At 44.4% G+C, this 23,350-nt stretch overlaps 1 protein-coding gene across 7 annotated transcripts in view; it reads left to right on the forward strand.

Annotated features, from left to right (window-relative positions):
• The window catches only part of ATP6V1H (ATPase H+ transporting V1 subunit H), a gene marked incomplete at its 5' end in the record, with an annotated part of 123,765 nt that overhangs the window by 25,849 nt on the left and 74,566 nt on the right, over positions 1–23,350 (forward strand). For 5 of the 7 annotated variants that reach the window (XM_079901348.1, XM_079901349.1, XM_079901350.1 and 2 more), the window contains 6 exons: positions 7,497–7,739; positions 8,476–8,747; positions 10,111–10,254; positions 15,701–15,803; positions 16,986–17,075; positions 21,478–21,591. In XM_079901348.1, the coding sequence (XP_079757474.1) occupies positions 10,151–10,254; positions 15,701–15,803; positions 16,986–17,075; positions 21,478–21,591 (411 nt within the window). Of the gene's footprint in view, positions 1–7,496; positions 7,740–8,475; positions 8,748–10,110; positions 10,255–15,700; positions 15,804–16,985; positions 17,076–21,477; positions 21,592–23,350 lie in introns of those variants that run through there. The other 2 variants (XM_079901347.1, XM_079901351.1) reach the window with 2 other exon arrangements.

The following is a 23,350-nucleotide window of genomic DNA, read 5'->3' on the forward strand; positions in this document are numbered from 1 at the left end:
ATGTTTGGGGAATATTAATTTATTTTGTAGTAAACTAGTGGCCGTGTTGGGCTGCTTTGGGCAGAATGCACAGAGAAATCACTATTGAGGCTACTGGCTTCAAGCCCACGAGATTATAGCCTGCTTCTAAAACACTGCCAGCATCTATCGAATTAGTAATGAAATCAGTGTCAGAAAAACCTAGGTTCAAATCACCACTCAGCTGACTTCACACGTGGAACCAAAAGTTTTTCCAAACTTGTCTTCTCATCTCTAAAACAGGTCTAACGACGTCAGTGCTACTGACCTAATGAAATTGGTTAAGAATTCAAATAAAAAGAACAACAGGAAGAACCACAGTGAATGTAGGCGACACATTTATGCAACACGTAAATGTATTGTTATTTCAGTCTAACCTGCCTTTGGAGGGCTTTTACTTTTTTTTTTTATTTTGAAATAATTATAGATTCACCGGAAGTTCCAAAAAAGGATCTACACAATGGTCCCACGCACTTTTCATCCAGTTTCGCCCAATGGGAACTTCATGTCGTACAACATCAAAACCAGGAGACTGAGATTGGTACAATTCTAAGAGCTCACTCAGATTTCACAAGTGTGTGTGTGAGTGTAGTTCTATGCAATTTTATCACATGCGTAGGTTTGTGTAACCACCGAAAGCAAGATAAAGAAGTATTTCATCCCTGCAAAGCTCCCTCAAACCACCCCTTTGTAGCTGCATCCACCACCCTCGCCATTCTGGTCTTTGGTAATCGCTAATCTAGTCTCCATTTCTCTGATTTTATTTTAACAGTGTTATATAGATGGCATCATACAGAATGTGACCTTGTGGGATTCGCTTTTTTCACTCAGCCTCATTCCCTGGAGACCGATCCCGGGGCAGTGTTAGTAGTTCATTCCTTCTGTGTATCAGTAGTTGATTCCTCTTAGTTGGTTCATCGTGTTCCACGGCACGGATGTACCACAGTTTATTTAATCCTTCATCCCTTGAAGGACTTTTGGGTTGTTTCTAGTTTTTGGCTATTATGAGTAAAGCTGCTGTGAACATTAGCATATGGAGTCTGTGTGAACATAGGTTTTCATTTCTCTGGGATAAACGCCCAGTAGTGAAATTGCTGGACCGTACGGTAGTTGCATGTTTAGTTTTGTGAGAAACAGCCAAATTGTTTTCCACACTGCCTGTACCATTTTGCCGTCCTACCAGCAATCTTTGAGTGATCTAGCATCTCTGCATCCTTGCCAGAAACTGGTTTCGTCACTATGTTTCATTTTAGCCATTCTGATAGGTGAGTAGTGATATTTCATTGTGTTTTTAGCTTGCATTTCCCTAGTGGTAGTGATGCTGACTATCTTTTCATGTGTTTATTTGCCATCTGTGTATGCTGTTTGATGAAATGCCTGTTCACGTCTTTTGCCCATATCCTACTTGGAATGTTTGGGTTTTTTATTCTTGAGTTTTGAGAGTTCTTTATAGTTCTGATTACAAGGTCTTTGTCAGATATGGGGTTTGCAAATATTTTCTCCAAGTCTGTAACTTGTCTCTACATTCTCCTAAATAGGGTCTTTGGCGGAGCAAAGGTCTTTATTTTTGATGGGATCCAATTTATCAGTTTTTCTTCCATGAACTATGCTTTTGCTATATAAGAGCTCTGCCTGGGCTTCCCTGGTGGCGCAGTGGTTGAGAGTCCGCCTGCCGATGCAGGGGACACAGGTTTGTGCCCCGGTCCGGGAGGATCCCACATGCTGGGGAGCGGCTGGGCCCGTGAGCCATGGCCGCTGAGCCTGCGCGTCCGGAGCCTGTGCTCCGCAACGGGAGAGGCCACAGCAGTGAGAGCCCCGCATGCAGCAAAAAAAAAAAAAAAAAAGAACTCTGCCTGCCTTAGGTTATAAAGATTTCCTGTCATTTTTTTCCTAAAAGTTTTACAGATAGTTGTGCATTTAAGACTCTGGGCATCTAGACACATTTCAGCCCATGTTTTGCTTACTTCTCTCCATTTCTAGATATTATTTCATGTCTACCTTAAATGTCACCTTTTCCACTCTTTCATTAGGCCTTTTTCAGTTGTTTTACTCCATATCAATCATATTCCATCTCAGTGTCTTACTGATTGAAAGGGTGTAATCACATAGATAACCTCTAGCATTGACAGGACTCATCCTGATAGGATGCAGTTTTGATAATACTGGGAGTCTGTAGAGAGGAAGGACAAAATCTTTCTCTTTCTCAAAACTTAGCCCAAGGTTTTGCAGATAGTAGGGACTCAGTGATATTTGTAGACTTAAATGCATTGAGTTCTACCATCCTGATCCTTGCTAGATGAAGGGACATGGCCGCCTCAATGTGCATCTATGTTCAGACGCAATAGAAAAAGGCAACACTGAGTGGAGAGGCCAGTAGCATCCCAACTGGATCACTCCTGACTGCTTGCACCTGCTGCTGCACAGGCTGGGACCTGATTACCTGGGTTAATGAGGTCAGGATGGCAGCTCGGAGGGCCCAGCACCCCAGGGCTGTCGATTCCAGGACGCTGTCGGAATGTGTACTGCACGTTCATAGATACTTTCCAGTCCTTTGCCTATGACTCTGCTTAAAGCATACTCTCCAAGGCAGTTAGATCTTTGAAATGATACGTGTGTATGCACATATTATATCTATACATACATGCATATTATATACATGCCCACACGACATATGCTGTTATTGCCGCCTGCTTCCTCAGAGTTGTCTCCAAATTCTACCTTTTAGAAATCTCTTTTGTGTGTGTTGCCTTCATTTAGATGCCCATTAATTAAGGACTTCTGGCCATTCTATCCCACTTCATTCTAGTTTCCTAAAGACCTAGTGTTTCGGTGATAGGAGGAGGTGTGGAAATTCATGTATTTTTTGTCTGAAAGCTCGAAAGTAAAGGTCAGTACATTCCTACAGAAAAAGGTTCCTAATGATTAAAAAAACCCACAATTTTTCTTCTCCTTGTGCCAATCGGTTAAAATAACATTGGGGAAAGGGCAGATCCAGATACTTAGAGTCTACAAATAAATAATGATTATTATGAGGATATGAGCATAGGGACAGATAGATTTTCTAGTGCTACAGGATTTGGACAGGTTTGCTGTCGTAGGATTTGCAGCGTTTAATTCTGAGTTCTGATCATTATTTGTCAGAGGTATTAACACGTGCCCATCTCCCTCCACATGAATAACCTTTTAAGAGGTGGTTCTATTTATAGTTAAGAGGATTTACAGACTTAAACTGTACTTTCTGCAAAGATACACACAATACTGAGCAGGAAAATGGTTACTCTTTAGGGAAATCGTGTTATCTAGTGGCAGAAATTCACGCTTAGGAAATTCACCTAGGAAACTATGACTTTAGGAAAAAAAACCCTAAGCCCCTTAATGTTCTTATGTGCCTGTATTAGTTTATCAGTTTGTTTTCTCGAGCAATTTTTGTAGAAAGCTTTTCATTACTATATGGGATATAATTTTTATATCAGAGAAAAATATCTAAGGGTTAATATCAAGAACCACAAAAATCTATGTCTAGGTTTTTTGCTTTTTAAAACATTACCTCCTGAAACATACAAACAAACAAAATGTGATTGCTTGCCTTGGTAAAGGGAAGTTGTTTAGATTGGAGAAAACTGGAAGGATCAGGTAATTATTATCAAGGTTCTAGTTTCTCTCTTGGGTTTGGTTTGGAAGCATTTTTGATAAATCATCAATAAGATAAAGTGATCACTGGCACTAAAGCTTGCTTGCGGTTTTATATTCTTTCTGGATAAACCCTTTCCTTGTCAAGAAAGGTCACGGACTGTGGAGATGGTCTTACCTTGACATTGTGCCTGGCTATGGTGCCTCCTTCATTTTCCACTGTTTGATAAATGTTCGCATTATATTCCTCAGCCCTGGGCGGGAGCAGAAATTGTATCGGCATAGATGGTCTGGAGAAATGTTTCTGGAGTTCTTCTTGGTTGTCTGGGGAAAGCCTAGGCATGTTTTTACAATAGTCTCCAAATGAGTCCTGTAGCTTGATTTTAACACCACCAGCCCGGGGTCCACTCTGTTTCTCTTCCTTTGTCTGGTGCTGGTCTGTCGCTCAGTCTGCTGGGCTCCTCCCTGCAAAGTTACATCAACTGAAGCAAAAGGATTATCTGTGTTGTGGGTCAGCAGTTTATCCACAGACCGTTAGCTCTATTCCAGGATGAGCCTCTGATTTTGAGCATCCGGGTATGTTATGACTGCCCTCTACAGGTAGCAGCGTATTCCTAATTCAAGTTGAATGCTAAATCAAAACTGAAAGACATGATTCAAGTGCTATATTGCTTAGTATATCATGATAAAGGAAATAGATTGCATGGCAAAGTTCTGTGTTCGTAGTGTGTGATACTTGACAATTTGGGGCTATACACTCAAGAGGCAGAGGAGCCACCTGGTCTATCTAGGTCTCTTAAAAGGTCCCTTTAGTAGCAGTCAGCTTTGTGGATGGAAATGTGTGCGAAACTCATACCCAAACTTAAGCCCAAGGATTATTCCACTTTTTACTTAGGTCATATAGAATTAGTTGAAGTGATTTTCTTAGGTGGTAACTAGTCCTCTAATGATTAAGCCAAGACTTGGCTTCTACATCATGCTTCCTATTCGTAAAGTGCTTTATAAATATAAGATTATTAAACAGAGTGCAAATAGATAGACCGTAATACCTTTTTCTCAAATGGTATCTAATGCCCAAGTAGCCTCTGCTGGCTCTGGGGGTGCACAGAGGTAAGGATCCCAGGTATGTATTCCTGGGGACTACAAACTGGAGAAGTTTCCTTTATAAAATGATCCCAGGCCCCCAACACTGACATACAAAACTAACACAATCCCCAGCAACATCCCAGCTCCCTTTTTTGCAGAAATTGACCAAGCTGATTCTAAAGTTTATATGACATTGTAAGGGACCCAGAATATCCAAAACAATCTAAAAAATAAGAACAGAGTTAGAGAATTCACACTTCTCAACTTGAAAAATTACTACAAAGCTACAGTAACTAAGACTGGGGTGCTGGCATAAGGATAGACACCTATATCAACGTTTCGAGAGTCCAGAAATGAACCCACACATTTACGGTCAGTTGATTTTTGACGAAGGTGCCAAGACAATTCAATTGGGAAAGAACTGTCTTTTCTGCAAATGGTGCTGGGACAACGGGACGGCCTCAGGCATAAAAATTAAGTTGGACCTCACACCACATTAAAAACTGAACTTGGACTTCCCTGGTGGCGCAGTGGTTAAGAATCTGCCTGCCAATGCAGGGCACATGGGTTTGAGCCCTGGTCTGGGAAGATCCTACATGCTGCAGAGTAACTAAGCCTGTGCACCACGACTACTGAGCCTGCGCTCTAGAGCCCGCGAGCCACAACTACTGAAGCCCGTGTGCCACAAATACTGAGCCCCGCGTGCCACAATTACTGAAGCCCGTGCGCCTAGAGCCCGTGCTCCACAACAAGAGAAGCCACCGCAATGAGAAGCCCGCACACCGCAACGAAGAGTAGCCCCCGCTCGCCGCAGCTAGAGAAAACCTGCGTGCAGCAACGAAGACCCAACGCAGCCAAAAATAAATAAATAAATTTATTAAAAAAAAACAACTCAAAATGAATCATAGACCAAAATATAAGGGTTAAGACTATAACACTCTTGAACGAAAACATAGAAGATATTTGTGACCTTGCCTAAAATATTAGTCAAAGCCTTCTTAGGTTCAATACCAAAAGCGCAAGTGACAAAAGAAAAAAATAGGTATAGTTGACTTCATCAAAATAAAAAATGTTTGCTCTTCAAAGGACATCATGAAGAAAGTGAAAAGACACCCACAAAATATGGGAAAATATGGCAAATCATACATACATAATAAGGGACTTGTATCCAGAATATAAAAAGAGCTCTTAAAAAAAAACAACTAGAAATGAGTGAATTGTCTAAATAGACATTTCTCAAAAGAAGACATGCAGATGGCCAAAAAGCGTATGAAAAGATGCTCAACATCTTTAGCCACTGGGGAAATGCAAGTCAAAATCACTAATGGATACCACATCACACCCAACAGGTTGGCTTTAGTAAAAAAGACCATCACAAGTGATAGTGAGGATGCAGAGCGACTGGGACTCTCACACGCTTCCGGTGGGAGTGTAGAATGACACAGCCACTTTGGGAAACAGTCTGGCGGCAGCAATTCCCTTGTAGATATGCACTGAACCAAGAGAAGTGAAACATATGTTCACCAAAGACACGCAAATGTCCAGTAATTGGAATCCACCCACATGCCCATCAACTGGTGAGCAGATAGACAAAGTGAGGTATATCCACACAATGGAATATTATTCAGCCATAAAAGGAAGTGAAGCACTGGTACGTACCGCCACGTGAATGAACCTGGAACATTGTGTTAAGTGGGAAGAGCCAGTCACAAAAGACCACATATTGTATAACTCCGTGTATAAGAAAATGTCCAGAACAGGCAAATCTACAGATACAGAACGTACGGATACATTAGGGGTTGCCTAGGGTAGGAGGGTCTGGGGAGAGATGGAGAATGATGGCTAATGAGTAAGAGGTTTCTCTTAGGGGAGATGAAGAATGTTATTACACTGATTGCAGTGATGGTTGCCCAACCCTGGGAATAAACTGAAAATCTGAGGGTCTAAGGACCTGGTGTTTGGCTGTCGATTCTCAGAACGAAAATGGAATAGGTGGTATCAGTAGACCCAAATTGACCTGTATGATTTCCGGAGCTGGAAGGGACCATCAAGAGTGTCTTGTCCTCCTTCCCATCATCATCTTCATTTTGTGGATGGGGAAACATGCGTGGGATATCAGGTGATGTGTCCAAGGGCTACATGTGATAGTACAGTTGGGACCAGCCTCCACATCTCCATACCCTGGGGCCGGAAACCACGGCTTTGCACCACCCTGCAAACCAAATCGTTTGCATTTCTCTTTAAGGATGTCATTTAGGTCCACCAGCCTTTTCCTCACTTCCCCACTCTCATTTCTGCATCTTCTATTCTGGTGTCAAACATTGGAGGAAACATTTCCTTCGAACATTTGTTAATTTCTCTTAGCACTTTCCCGACACTTGTAAACATTCTCCCTCTCAGAAACTTCTTTCTACTTAAAAATTATTTGTATGAACGTTCTTTCATCTTCTTAAGTTTAATTTGTTAATGATTTTTATCTAAGTAAGTCTCCTAATAAAACATTGCACACCCAGTGCTTCTGAGATCCTAGTAAACATTTTTTCATATTTGAGGGTGTGTGTGTGTGTGTGTGTGTGTGTGTGTGTGTGTGTGTACACTAGTGGAACTGCAGCATTGACTGGCATTCCCTGGAATTCTCTGTAAAGCAAGTGTCCTGGAGATTGCAGGAAGGAGAGTTTGTATGAGAAAAGAATTTTACAATTTGTTGAAGGTGAGTAAAGTACTTATTGACAAATGTGTGTTTATTTTGCTTTATTCCCAAGTATAAGGACATTTCCTAAAGGGTCAGTGTAACAGGCAGGATGGAGAGACTTGCATCTAAGAGCATAAACATCTCAGAGTGCGTGGAAGCTGATGGATGTTAATCCATGCAACTCCTAGAGGAAGCTGAAGAAGGCAAGGAGATGGATCCTCCTCCGGCGCATGGGGAGCGGCGTGGAGGACTCAGCCCAGCCAGACATCCGCAGCCCAGTGACACCCACCTCAGACTTCTGCCCTAGAGAACTGTAAGATAATACATTTGTGTTGCTTTAGGCCAGTAAATCGGTGGCAATTCCTTACAGCGGCAATAGAAAAAGAATGCAATATTATATACTATTCCTACTGTGTTTATTTGTAATCAGTGTATAATATTAGTTTTGTTTTCAAAACTTGACCTAAATTTAACATTTGTAGGAGAAATGTATTGGTTATACCCACAAATCTCTTTCAGCAGTTATCAAAAACAATATGCTATGATATTATACCCGCTCACTAGTTGCAGTGTAGCGTTACTCATTACTATCTTAAGACAGAGGGAAGCTGAGGCCTGGACTGGGGAAAACTTCGGCTCAAAACGGGGTTTTCAGAAAAATACAGGGTGCTATTAAATTTGAATTTTAATTAAACAGGAATAGTTTTGTTTTTTTAGTATAATTGCAGCTGTGGCATGGAACATCCACTGTTCGCTAAATCTGCAGCCCTAGGGCAAGATAACTTTTGTGACCCATGTCTCAGCATCAGTTTCATATTGAGACTCTGAATAAGAACGCCTGCTTCACTGACTTGTCAAACCCAAGTGAAAGTCAACCGATTTCAAAGCACTAAATTAAACTCTTCAGAATGACGGTTGAGCTAGATGAGTTTTGGCCCGGCTCTCCTCCTCGGACTCCATCCCCGGGGCCGCCGGGCCTCGGGGTGCGGGGTCCCCGCGTGTCCGCCCCGCCCCCAGCCCCGCGTTCAGAGAAACCCTCTCGCGCGCAGGGCGCTCCTCTGGCTGTTTTGGGCCCTCCCGGCCTCCGTCTTCCGGGCGGTCACGTGCCTGGGCTCACGTGACCTGCGCTTCTGTTGTTCCACTGCGGCTTCCTCCTGCCTGTGAGGCCCTTCACGTCCGCTCGGTGCCGAATCGGGCTCGTTTTCTGGCGGTGCGTCCCCGCCGCCGCTCAGGCCTGCGGACTCGGCAGGAGACCCGACTCGGCGCCCCAGCACGCCGGCGGTCCCGACTCCGGACCGCCGCATCTTCCCGCCGCCTCGGGGTGAGTTGGAGGGTCCCGCGGGTTCGCTGGGTGAGGCCGCGCTCGGGTCGTGCCGTCTGCGGCCCCGGCCCCGGCCCCTGACTCCTACCCCGACCCCGGCGAGGCGAGCTTGCGGTTTCTCCGCTTTCCTGGAGCGCGCTGGGTTCTGCCGCCCAGGCGCCGCCTGCCTTCCTCCGGCCCCGGTTCCCCGATTTCTTGCCTTCCGGGCCTCAGCGGGGTTTTCGAAACTGCGGAGCCTTCCCCGCAGAGAAGGGCAGGGGAGAGAGGGTGAACGGGTGAAAGGTGTGCTTTCCCCAGGATTGGGCCGGCTGGGGGTTCGAGTTGTTCAGGGACCTAGGCGACCGCCCTGAGGCACCTTCAGCCGCCGCAGGAGGGGCCGCTGGGGCTGAGCCCGCTTGATTCCAGGTTCCAGCTTGGCCCGGACGGAGTCTGTTTTCACCTGGGCCCAGCCAGTCCGCATTGCCCGTGTTTGTTCATGCAGCACATCCTCAGATGTAGAGGTTACTTCCAAACTGACTAACGTCATTGGGATCCTGGAATAGAATTCGGGGTGTGGTTTAAGCTGCTTTGTGGTCATAACTATGAGCTTATATTTTGTAAACCGGAACTTATATTTTGTGTCGTGATAAAATCAGGCTTAAGCGTTTATCTTTAAGTTTAGGAGTGAGAATTACTTAAAAGCTCATTATTGTAGGATCATATTATCAGACCAGTCTCTCATTGTTGGCTGAGCCTAAACTGTAATCTTTATTTGTTTCAAAAAATTCTCCTAATATTGACTTTGAAGCTGCTATAAATTTTGATTGAAAAAAGAAAGCTCTGTCTTCTAAGATACTGCATTCCCACTTTGGGTGTTTTAATTTGAGTAAATAATGTTAGAAAGGACATGTAGGTTTTTCATACGCCACTTTAAGATTAGGCTTAGTAAATGTAAATAAAATAATTGGTCCTATCTGTACTATGCAGGTTCTTATTTTTTCTCTTTCAGAAGAGGAAAGTTGATCTCAACTGTATACATTTAAAATACTTTTCTATCTTGTATGCCTATTCTAAGCATGGTTTCTTAATTCAGTATCTTACATGGTTACTTTAAAAATCTTACTGCGATATTGGTGCCAATAATTAGAAAACCTTACGTGGAAAAGTAAAAACCTATAGAGAACACTTCTATGGAACAGTGCATAATGGGACAAGATTTGAAATATAATGGCATAACTATTTAATATTTAGGATATTTAGTATTTGAGTTGAATGCTTGTAGAGATTAAGGTGATAATGATGCTATTGCTGATAATAATAGTAGTAGTTGTTAAAAAAACAAACACACCTTGTATTCTGGTTTTCCCTTGCATCAAAATTGAAGGTCCGCAGAAAAACATTCAAGATCATAAATTTAGACCAAGATGGACATCCGGGGTGCCGTGGATGCAGCCGTTCCAACCAACATCATTGCTGCCAAGGCTGCAGAAGTTCGTGCCAACAAAGTGAACTGGCAGTCCTACCTTCAGTAAGTGCTGCTTTGCTGTGAATCATGGGTAATCATGTGCCTTTGCTTCAGACTTTTTCATGGTCATGCTTCTGTGAGAGAAATACTGGAAAAATACTAGTAAATGTGGAAGAAAACACTTCCTCCTTAGAATAATTAGCTGTCACAGGGAGACAGCTTAGTGTGATGGAAACAGCTTGGGGCTCTGGTTGGGAGGCAGCAGTGGCCACAGCACTTCTGAGCTTCTCTGCCTGGAAAGTGGTACTGTTTGGATGAATAGGAAGCACAGGAGGAGTGTTCAGGCCCTGGAGGGAGGAAGAGGATGACTGGCAGAGCCTGCCCGACTCCCCCCCAGCCCCGTATGCCTTGGTGATCAGCGTGGGGACGGGTGGTGTTGCAGAAGGGCTCAGACAACTAGCAAAGAGCAGGCGATTGAGTTTCAAGACTTGAGTTTGAATTCTGGTTCTTGTGTCTACTAGTTTGCTGATCTTCGGCAAATCCCTTAACTCCTCTGAGGTTCACTAAAGTAAATGTGAAATGGGGATACATATCCCATGGGAGCGTTGCTGAAATCGTGTATTTAAAGCATTAGCACAGTTGAATACAAGCACTGGTGTGTTGAATACATTCAATAAATTTTAGTTCTTTCCCCCTCCTTGTGTGTGTTAAGATTCAGCATGTGGGTGTTCTGTACTTATCTTAAAGTGAGTGTTCATTTATCCTTGATCATACTTTATCATGTTGACTTTACTTCATATCTGTTTATTTTGGTGTATTCATAACGGTGAGTTATTAAGGAAATTCAGTTAAGATTTGCATGCATATTTTGAAAAACAAATTGGGAAAGCTTTAGTTTTATATTTAGCAGTTTGCTTTGTTCTAAGAGGTGTATGCAGTGTACAAAAATGATCCCATTTATTTCTGTTAATTTAGTTACTCCTCACACATTTAATAACCACCTGCCAACTTTGAGGCATTATTTCCAGACTTTGGGGCTACAAAGAGATAAACTCGTAGTCTAGTAAGGAAGTCAGATATATAAACTGATCATTTGGAGATCAGCTGACCGTATGTTTAGGGGTCTATTTCTGGGCTCTAGGAACACAGTTTTAAATTCACTGTTGGAGGAATTAGAAATAACTGATAGTTCTATGCAGGAGTCAGATAATCACATTTGCCTTTTGGTTGGATTGTCCTTCCCTCAGTGTAGAGGGTAGATTTGTGGATAGTAAGCCTGGAGCTAGGGACAGGTTAGAGCAGTATTCGGGTTATGGGAATGGCTAGAATTGGAGAGACTGGAGAAAATCTTAGTGATCAGTTTGATGTATGAGGGTGAAAAAGTATCTAGGATGAGTTCTGGTTTCCCGGTCTAAGGGAGTGGATCATGGTGAGGCCACAGGTTCAAGGGCAGGAGCGAGAGGGACTTCCGATGTTTCCTCTGGTCATCTGTATCTGTGTAATTGTTTACGTCCCCTGTGAAATGAGGATTTTGAGCTCTGTTTCCTAATCTTAGTCCAGAGTGTGTTTAGACTAGAAGACAAGGAGTTTCATGTTCATAAAGCCCGACTGTTTATAACCTAAATAGAATAATATTGAACTTGATCATAAAGCACTGGCTGACGGGCAGGCATTCCCTCACATTGGCATTTGGAATGTTCGTAGTTACAGGGAGATTTTTAATTGCTTTCTCTGCTGTTCCTCCTGTTCCATGGCCTCCCCACTACATAAGTCATAGTCTCCCTTTTTTCCTACTTCTGTCCTTTATTCTGTTGTCCAGCTCGTGGGTTTCCTTTATAGAAGCCATCTACTCTGTATGTCTGTACACAGATGCTCCCCACGTGTCAGCCGTGTGCCTCTGTTGAGCTGGCTGTGGGGACACTAGTGGGAGTGAGATGTCCTCCCCCCAGCCCCAGAGCGCTCACAGCTTGTTGGGGGCTGGACAGGACCCGTGAGTTACCAGTGAATCTGATGCCACATTGTTTTCTGATAGAGTAAAACCAATGGGAGAATCGCCCAGTGTCAAAGGCCAGTATCTCTCACACATTAACATATTACTATGGAAGTCTTGTGCCTTAAAGTGTATTTACATGTGATTAAACTTCTTAATCATTCAGGTAGGCAGTCCATAAACGAATGGGCGTGGCTATTCCGGTCAAACTGGAATCCAGTAAAACTGTCCTGAGGATGCGAGAGTTAGAATAGTGTCCTTCCTCCCGAGTTTAAAGCTCAATGGGGAAGCAAACCTTTAACTGAAAAATTAAATAATGCGTTGTGGTGAGCATTAAAATGGAGACATATGTCAAGTTTTCCCAGATAACAAAAGGAGGGAGTGACTCATCACCCAGCAGCACTGGGGACGTCCTCAGGGAGCACATGAAGATACCTGTGGGAGTCATGGGCAGAGGGGCTGGAGCTGCCGGGAGGCAAGGAGCCTCCGGGCGGGGACTGGAGACTCAGAAGGACGCGCAGGGCTCGGGGAGCTTCAGGTCCGCTGGTGGAGCCCCGCCCAGGCTGCTGCAGGCCAGAGTGTGGCACCCACACGTGCCAGCTCTGTAGGCCAGACACCTAGGAGTCGTCTCCTCTCTTCTTGTCCCTGACAGTCCACATCCCGTCCAGGCCCAGGTTCGCACATCCAGGCCGCGTCCCCAGTCTGACCGCCTCTCTCCAGGTGCCCTGCTGCTGCCTGGCGCAGGCTGCCCGCGTCTCACACGTGCCCGCGGGTCCTGGCCGGGGGTCTCTGCTGGCACTGTTCCCCGGAGGTACAGTTTCAACAGGGCAGTGAGAGTCATTTCAGACAATGTGGGTCAGACCCACACGGACCTGCTGTGTAGCACAGGGAACTATGCTCCATATTTTGTAGTAACCTGTAAGGGAAACGAAGCTGAAAAAGAATCTCTTTCTCTCTCTCTCTCTCTCTCTCTCTCTCTCTCTCCCTCTCTCTCTCTCTCTCTCTCTCTCTCTCTATATATATATATATAGATAGATAGATAGATAGATAGATAGAGATCTTATTCTTTCTCTCTATATATAGATTTAGATTTTATATATATATCTGAGTCACTTTGCTGTACACCTGAAACTAACATGACATTGTAAATCAACTCTGCTTCAACTAAGAAACAGTGCAGTTCAGATCATGCCCCGGTGCCCCCAGCCCTGCAGCTGCTCTGCGTTCCTGCTCTTTCCCACACAGCCAGCTCCCTGCTGCCCCTGCGTCCTTGGACTCACACTTCTGTCTGTGGAAGTTCCTCCTGGATCACTTGGTTCATTAACTCCCTTCAGGTGTCTGTGCAGGTGACCTCAGGAAGGTCTTCTCTAATCCAGCTAAAATATGTCGTTTCCTCCCTACCTAGCTTTAGTTTTTTGTTTAATAAACTTTTAGAATCCTGGCATTATGATATGTGTGTGTATATTTTTTTAAAAAGTATTTGCTTTTGTGCTTGTGTATTTTCTGGTTTCTGCTCTGGAATGTGAGCTCACGGAGGGAGGGATGTCTAGTTCATTGCTGTGTGGCCTGTTCGTTACGGTGTCTGGCATATAGCTGGCTGCCAGCTAATACTGGCTGATTAGATCATGAGTGAGCAGAGGACTTGGAGGGGTGCCGTGGAGACAAGCTTTTGGGAAAAGAAGTAGCGTACTTGGTAAGTCACATCTTGTTTCATGGTAATTTCATAGCAATTCTGTGAAATAAGTTTTCTATCATTTTATTTATTTTTTATTTATTTATTTTTTTGTGGTATGCGGGCCTCTCACTGCTGTGGCCTCTCCCCTTGCGGAGCACAGGCTCCGTACGCACAGGCTCAGCGACCATGGTTTACGGGTCCAGCCGCTCCGCGGCATGTGGGATCTTCCCAGACCGGGGCACGAACCCGTGTCCCCTGCATGGGCAGGCGGACTCTCAACCACTGCGCCACCAGGGAAGCCCTATCCTCATTTTAAAGATGAGTAGACAGCTGCTTACGTAGGTTAAGTAACATGGACGTGCTCATATAGGTTTTAATGAGTCACTGTTGAAAGCCTCTGCCTAGGTGCTAGGTAGAACCGCCTTTCACATTCACAGTCTGACCAAATGAAAGGAGTAAAACAGTCTGGGGCGGGTGTTTGACAAAGCTGCCTGGCAGTGTAGGTCAGGGGGCTGTGGAGGAGGGTTGGATTGGAAGCAGGAAACCCGCTGGACCGGGGCCATCGGGCTGAGCCACCCCAGCAGCGGGGAAGTGGGGACGAGAGTGATGTCAGGGGGAAGAATTGTGAGGACGGGGCCCGACCAGACTTGGCTCATCACAGAAGGGGCCGGAGTCCATGGCCTGTTAGATTGTGGGACTGTCAGAGGAAGATTACAGGTGAAATAATTTAAACACAGAAAGCAAAAAAAGGTTCCTTGGGACAAATGCAAGGAAGTTAGACTTCAGAAGGAATGGCTTGCCAAGTAAAAATACAAAAGAAAGCTGCAGAATTTCCAGATTACTGAGCATAACCTTCATAGTACACCTTCTCAGTGGTAGAAAAACTGCATCTCTTTCCTGTGATTGTCCTATTTGAAAGGTATGGCATGCTTTTACATGTCAGCATAGCCAAATTTGGGGGTAAAATTGTTTGAGCTAGGGAGTTCAGGTTTATGAAAAAAGACTTCATTTATTTTGGGACTGGAACCAGACAGATTGGCGTCATTATCTTGGTCTAGCCTGGGGTGCAGAGTGCGTTTTCTCCTGACCAACTGTGATAGGTGAAGTGCTTAGTCTTAATGGAAACAGGGCACAGTGTCTGTTTTTGCTTCCATCGTCCCATCAGCCTGGCTGGGGGATAGAGTGTGTGTGGGGTATATATTCGTGACCTCAGTTCTGCTCCTGTAGGATGTGCAGTGCCTGTGTCATATATGTGATCTGTGAGTGGGGCTGGGAGAGGTCGGCCTGGAGTTCAGATCACAAGTTAGCACTGCGGAGTGGGGAAGAAGATGGAGTGCGGGCTATTTGCTGGGAGGATGGGGGTGTTTTCAGAGAGGGTTTGGTCACATTTTTCTGGGTCTGAAAGGAAAGAATATGCTGGAGGACATGATTGCAGAAAGTTGTATACAGGGGTTTTTGTCTTGATAACTTAGATGGCCAAGTAAATTGGCTTGGGACGGAGATAGGCTGAGACTTGGATAAGGCCCAGAGGTGGCATTTTAGTGAGTGTTTCCTGTGGACCAGGCCCTGTGCTAACCACCTCATGTGAATTATTTCATCCTCAATTCCGCCCCTTAAAGGCATGTGGTTCTTGTTCCCATTTTGCAGGTAAATTAGCTCTGGTCAGGGCCTGGGAGGCCCATGAGTAGTAGGTGGTGCGGCTGGACTCAGACGGCAGGGCCGTGGGACACCAGGGTCTGGTGTCAGCCCTCGCAGAGAGAGGAGAGACGCAGGGCATCCTGTATCACTTGGTCCCAGTGGCTCTTCAACTCTTGCTGAACGAAAACCTTGTTCTTTCTTTCTAGGGGGCAGATGATTTCTTCCGAAGACTGCGAATTCATTAAAAGATTTGAAAAGAAAAGAAGTCCTGAGGAGAAGCAGGAGATGCTTCAGACTGAAGGCAGTCAGGTGATCAGTTGAGATATTAGACCATGAACACTGCCCCGTGTCATTAGACATTCTAGAAGTTTTCTCAATGACCATGTGATAGTCCACTGTAGGTAGGCATCATAATTTAACTAAAGACTCTTTTTTATTGGAAGACATTTGAGAGATCTCTAGTTTTCTTTGTTAATTTTGGAAAAAATGTCCTATTGAATATGTTTATTCCTACATCCTTTTCTGCATTTCTGAAAAATTTTTTCGAATTAGAATAGATTCCTAGCATGGAAATTACTGTTTCAGAGTATACAGTATTTTCAAAGTTGCTTAACCTTTCTGTTTTTTAAGCAATTTTTTTCTACTTTGTATTCTCACTAGAATAACATCTAACTCCGCTGTCCATCAGATTTTCTGATACGGTGCCCTGATTGGCCGAAGGAGCCCGTGTACGATTCTGCCTGATTCTCGCAACAATCCTGGGAAATTTGGGAGGAAACATTATCGTGGGTGCCAGTTTTGTTGAACTCTAGAGAGTCTGTGACATAGGTGTTAAATCATAGGGTGGAGACTGGGCAGAGCCTTCTGATTCCAGTGCCTGTACTGAATTCCTGTACTTGCGCTGCTCTGGTATTCTGTTTCCTAGTAAAAGCGAAAGAATGCCAAAACCAAAAACACAAACAAAAAAACCCCAAAACGAATGATAATATTAGATTTGTCTACGTAACTTAGTCTTTACGGTATCAAGAGTTGATAGTGGTGAGGTCTGTCTATTTAAAAATAGTAAACTTTTTTTTTTTTTTTTTGCGGTACGCGGGCCTCTCACTGTTGTGGCCTCTCCCGTTGCGGAGCACAGGCTCCGGACGCGCAGGCTCAGCGGCCATGGCTCACGGGCCCAGCTGCTCCCGCGGCATGTGGGATCTTCCCGGACCGGGGCACGAACCCGTGTCCCCTGCATCGGCAGGCAGACTCTCAACCACTGCGCCACCAGGGAAGCCCAAAAATTTTGACGTCACTAGAAATTATTAAAAAACTGATGCAAGCTCTAGTCTGGTCCTCCCATACTTCATCACAGTATCTGTAAAAGGCAGGCATTTTCTATAACTGCCTCCTAACTTAGGCAAGATAAATAATATTTTAATGAAATTCCATTAAAATGTTGTGTTTGCACATTTGAAAACAGTGGTTAACGTTCATTTCATTTTTTTCTAGTGTGCTAAGACATTTATAAATCTGATGACTCACATCTCCAAAGAGCAGACGGTTCAGTACATACTCACCATGGTTGATGACACGCTGCAGGTGGGTGTGTTCTTCACCTGACACGTTTGGTCCTCACCTTTTTGTGCTCTCCCAGTAACAGCACTTCTGTAAGCTTTCACCTAGAGCACTGGTTCCCTTCCAGAGTGCGATAGTATATGTTTCTTCATTGTGTGAGTTGTAATTTGCTAATGGTGGTAAAGATGGGGCTGCCCACACACTGGCTCTTGTGTTGTTTTTAGGATGTCGGGGAATCAGTATGTCTTTTTTCCGTATTTCCTCAGAGTTCTGTGTTGGACAGCAGCAGTGCTCGGTGCATCCCTTGAGGCTTTCCGGATGCTCTGCCTACTCACAGATGATGTGGCTCTTTTCTTCCAGTCATTCAGCCGATTTCAGTGCCCCTGTGTCCCGGGCCAGGGCCAGGCCCTGGGAGTTTAGTGCTGACTGTAGTCAAGGTGCTTGCCCTCAGAAACATGGTGTTTTTGGAGAGCATTTTGGCTATCATCTGAGACTTTTCCAGTGATGTGAAGTTTCTGTTTACTGCTTTGTTGTCCGTAAACACAGAGGGCCTCTCTTATTCACAATATTGTTTCTTTTGTTTTTTTGTTTTTTTTTGCGGTACGCGGGCATCTCAGTGCTGTGGCCTCTCCCGTTGCGGAGCACAGGCTCCGGACGCGCAGGCTCAGCGGCCATGGCTCACGGGCCCAGCCGCTCCGCGGCATGTGGGATCCTCCCGGACCAGGGCAGGAACCCGCGACCCTTGCATCAACAGGCGGGCTCCCAACCACTGCACCACCAGGGAAGCCCCCACAATATTGTATTTTATACTCAAGTATAATCTAGGTTTAGATTGTTGGTATTGAGAGCAGTCTTTCTGAAACAGGCCAACTGGCTGCAAAATCCAAGGCCTGTCTGCACGTCTCAGGGAAAAGAGTCTTGAAGACGCAAGAGTCTGCCTGTCTCTTGAAGAAAAGAGTCAGTCTGGCTGCTTGGAGGGCGTTTGTCTGTCATTTTACAAGGAAGAGCATTTATCGCTGGCCTACTGTGTGCAACCACTGGGCGAACTGTTCCCGAGGACCCGGAGGTTAGGAGGAAGGGTGCTGCCCATCTAGGGGCCATCGTATCACTTACAGGGATATTGTGATTTAATCATCTCAGGATGGCTGTCCAGCCTGGACTGATGCAGGCCCGTCTGAGAATGATCTCCGTCTTTCTTGGCACTTTTCCTTTAGGAAAGTAAGGTCAGGATAAATGGGGAGTGTTGTGGTCTGCCTTGGTAACCCTTGTTACTATGATTGGACTAGAATGAGGAGGCCGTGAGCTGGCCTGCAGACCCTGGTGTTACTGATACGTACACACCCACCCACCCACACTCACACATGCACAAATTCCCTCGATTTTTATACACGTTTACAAACCCGTAAATTAAGAACCATGAGTTCACACAGAGCATCTCCGGTTTGTGCCCTCCACCGCCCCGCCCCCGAGTTCATGCCAGGCCCCCGTTCCATGCTGGATTGTCTTCTCTGCCGGCGAGTGGGCACAGTCATCTCGTCCTCTGTTACCCGTGATACAGAGGAAGTCGGCTCAGAATTGCTGACCCGCATACCCGAAAAAAAGCCCTTTGCCTGGAGTTCAGTATTTGTCTGCAGTACTTTGTCTTTAAACAAGGTTGTGCAGAGTATTGTGTTCAAGTTTGTTTTAGTGTGGTTATATTATTTTTCCAGAAATAGTCAGCTTCATTTATTTTTGTTTGTAATCTACTTCAGTTTTTTTCCTCATCCCTGTTGGTTTTTACTGTTTTTTATTATGTAAAACGTTTACATGCTTCCAGAAGTCAAAACTATACAGAAAGGTGTGTCCCCAGTCCCCCTTGCCCACACTCCCACCCACCTCTTGTAGGTCATAATGTCATAGACTTCTGTTTGTCCTTCCTGTTTTTCTTATTGCATACAGGTACACATGTATTTTCTTATTTTCCTCTCTTTCTTATACAGAAATACATACTAGACGGAGTCTGTTGTATTTTGTTTGTTTCACTTAACAATATGCCAGAAATCATTCCATTTCAGTTCAATCTCCCATATTTTTTTTGACAGCTACAGAGGACATTAGTAGATATACCATATTTTACTTAATCGGCCTCTGATGTAATAGCCATTGAGGTTGGTTCAGGTACACATATACTGGGTTTAATAAAGTTTTATTTTTCAAAATGGGCAGTTGGTGGGACCACTCATGCATCTTCCCAGCAGCTGGGACATCTCCACCTCTGGTGTTTCTTGTGTAAGTTACTTGAGCTGTTTTAAAAGCCATCACTAGGTCTTCTCCTGTGGAGCTCCTGACGGACTGGCCTGGCCAGGGAAGCACGAATCTTCCCGTCTCTCAGAGGCGACAGCTGGGGTTGCGAGCTTCCTACCTAGTTGGCCGCGTGTGGCCTTGTTACGAAGACCAGGTTCCTGAGCCTGTCCCGAATTCTGCCTTTGGACCACTTCTTCTTTTTGGCTTTGCCCTTAGATCGTTCTCCGGGTCCTTGTCCTTAGTGGCCGACTTTCTGGCATCTTTCTCTTTGGGGGCATCTCAAGCTTGGAGAGCAGCTGCTACCACTGAGGCCTCGCTTAGATGTCGGGCAAAAAGCAGTTACGATATTTTGTAATTAGAAATAATGAAGATAATAACCTTATGCAAATGTATTTTCCTATTGTTGGGAGTGTACTTCATGGTAAATCCTTAGAAATGGGATTTCTGGATAAAGGAGAGCCACGTATGCAGTTTTGTTAAGATATTGCGAAATATTCCATTTTGTATTCCCACCAACGTGTGAGAATGCCTGTTTCCCTGCAGCTTTGCCAACAGAAGGCACTGTCAGGTTTTTACATTTTTGCCAATCAAGGCGGTGTCCGAAGTAGGACATCTTCACGTGTATAGTTTCATTTGTTCTTGTTGACCTGTGTTAATGAAAGATCTGTGGAGAGATTTAGACGTAGGTAGCTGCCATTATCCTTCGCTACTGATTAAACGTATTCTGACAATTGATCTTATTGGTAAAATTTTGGTTACGTTGAGAAATTTGCGCACACTTTCACCACGTGAGTCCGTGTGCCATTTAAAGACTATTGTTACACATTTCCAATCCAGTCTTTTTATTCTTGACACATCCGAATGGAATACTTTGGGGGAAGAATTGCTTGTTTTTCCTCACGTGTTTAGTTTTTAGCACGTAATTTTGAAGATTAAAATGTTTTCTGTGCTCACATATTAGTATCAGCTGCTCAGTGCCTCTGAGAGGGCTTTATCCTTATTCTGTTAAAGATGTGGATTTGGGTGCTTGGAGTGGCAGTGGCTGGAGGTGCGTTTTTAAGGAGGAATCAGATCCATGAAGGACTTGTTGAGGAAGATGGGTTTTAACCTTAGTTAAACGTGTGACAGCTTCTTCTCTTTCTGTGTGTAGGAGACTTTGTTAATTTACGTGTACAATGAGAATTACAATTTTAGCTTTGAAAATAGTCCACCAGTGGAGTTAATGAAGACCTACCTGAACTTCGAGTTCTTTGATGAACTCGTTATCATAACTATTTCAGTTGTTAGTCTAGACTATAATAATTTGTTACTTAAAGAGATAGTAGTCTACTCCTCAAATAGGTAACTGCTAGCACAGACCAAAGTTAAAACCACTGTATTTAAAAAGATTTAAATGTTGATCTGAGAGTTAAAATTATTGTTTATGTGGTTATTTGTGCTGTTTACCAAATATTGCTACTTAACCACCGTGTTCACTTAGTGAACCAGATAGTGGATTTCAGCCAGCAATATGCGGAGAAAATTTCGGTGACAGGTAGAGTTTGCATGGTTTCAACTAAGAAGTAATTGTTCCTCTGATCTACCTGCTGGTATGCTATGCTGTTTTTTCTGTCGTTATGTGCCCCGATTTTCCTGTCACAGTGTGTAAGGGTAACCCAGACGTCCGAGGTTTCTCTGATGCCCTGTTTCCCTGGCCTGTCTGTGAGTAGCTTGAAGTGCTTCCTGCTGGTCCTCCCATCGAGAGCTGAATTGGGATCTCCCTGCCCTTCCCGATTTTGTTTGTGTGGAAGGAGGGTGGAGGTGTCCAGACAGCACTGAGGGGCAGGCTGAGGAGAGATGTAACTCAGTTGCTACACCTGCGGGGGGTCTGTTATCGTGGCTCACCTGATTTAAACTAATCATAATAATTAAAGGTGATTTTACTTAAAACTATCTCCCCCTGCCCCCATCGTCACCCCCTGCCCCATTGTAATAATAACAGGGAGACAAATCTCATACCAACTGGAAAGAGAAAACATGGATTGAGGGGGACATAAAATGAAAGGCTGAGAAGCAGTGTATAATCATTACATTCTTTAGGAAAATGCGTTCTGATCAGTGATGTTTATTTCTTTCCGGTTTTTTTTTTCTTTCTCTCTTTTAGGAAAATCACCAGCGCGTTAGCATTTTCTTTGACTATGCTAAACGTAGCAAGAACACTGCCTGGTCCTACTTTCTGCCCATGTTGAATCGCCAGGATCTCTTTACTGTTCATATGGTAAGTTTTGAATTGGTCACATTTCTGATTCAGGGAAGAAATGCACCCGGGCCGGTTGTGACTTGGTAATGTCCCAGTACCCAGAGGAGTGACCGCTCTGACGTTGACTTTTCAAAGCAGCGCTTCCTTACTGGATCTTAGTAATGTGGGGTGTTGGGAGGTCAGAGGAGGCAGGGTTGCTTTGACACAGTTCAAGTTTGTAGGGCATTTGATGAGCTCATTGAGATAAAAGCCTTTGGTAGGGCTTCCCTGGTGGCGCAGTGGTTACAAACCTCCTGCCAGTGCAGGGGACATGGGTTCGAGCCCTAGTCCAGGAAGATCCCACATGCTGTGGAGCAGCTAAGCTCATGCGCCACAACTACTGAGCCTATGCTCTAGAGCCCGCAAGCCACAACTACTGAAGCCCGTGTGCCTAGAGCCCATGCTCTGCAACAAGAGAAGCCACTGCAATGAGAAGCTCGCGCACCTCAACGAAGAGTAGCCCCTGCTCACCGCAACTAGAGAAAGCCCGCACACAGCAATGAAGACCCAACGCAGCCATAAACAAACAAACAACAAACAAATAAATAAATAAAAATTTAAAAATAAAGCCTGTGGTAAATTCCCATGTGCAAACAGCTTTAGGTGGTCTGTGACAGAATTAACTGCATTTTACTATAGAAATTACATTTTGCTTTGAAGCGGCTGTTGTGTTTAATTTTTATTTTAATTAAGTAGTTAATTAATTGCTTTTTAATATCTTAGATACACTTCTGTTTTAAACTTAGCCTGAAAGGCTATCTTTTGAAGTGTTAACACTGAGCAGAAGGTCTGAGAGGACGATCAGAGAATCAGTCCTTGTACAGGCCTTTTCTGTTCCTAGCGTATTGTGGGCTGCAGGGGACGCTCCTGAGGCTGCATTTCTTAGATGTCTACATTTTCACAGCAAGATCCACTGTCAGTGAAACAGTTTTGAGCACACGCTTTCTCTTTCTCTCCATATATATCTATATTCATTTATGTACTAGTATGTTCATATATTGTATGAAACATTCGTAAAAAACTAAAAAGGATGACCCATGAAATAAACTATTTTAAAGAGTACTTTAAAAAAAACAGTAATATATTTTCTTCTTTCAAATTGTGTAGAGGCTTGTTTTCACTGTCTGGAAACATGATTTAAACATTTTCCTAATTTTGATGGTCTTATAATAAAATTGACAAATATGTTAAAGGCCAAATACACATTTAGGGTAAGATTCATCGTTATTCATGGTGTAGCCAAGTCTGTGTTTCCATTTCTTTATGATTTCAGTTACTTTTGGCTAATCTTTCACATTTTGAGGGTCATGCTCATTGGTTTACCCCGTGCTGATGAAGAGCTTGTGCTCGGAGAGGAAACGCCAGGCCTCGGGTTCCTCTGTCTTTGCCCCTTAGCTTGTCCTTACACAATTTCCTTACAGGGATCCTTTCGTGTCACTTATCTGTTTTGTGACAGGTCAGTTTAAGTTAGATAGCGTGTCTGTGAACTCACTTAGCGAGGCGCGTGAAGACGACCGCATGTCACTGCAAAGTGAGGGCGTCGGGGTGCTGGGCTCTGCCCCCCCTCCCCCGTGGTGCAGCTCCCGAATGTGCCACGACACACGCTGCCCTCTGTCACCTCGCTCGCTGTGTGCAAGTCTGGGAACAGACCTCAGTGTATTTTTGGCTTAGCTAATCAGCCTTCACGGTCTCTACGAGGATTAACTCTTGCTGAATGATGAGAGCTTTGAAACACTAA

This window comes from Stenella coeruleoalba (genome assembly GCF_951394435.1).
Source record: "Stenella coeruleoalba genome assembly, chromosome: 17".
NCBI classification, from domain to species: domain Eukaryota; kingdom Metazoa; phylum Chordata; class Mammalia; order Artiodactyla; family Delphinidae; genus Stenella; species Stenella coeruleoalba.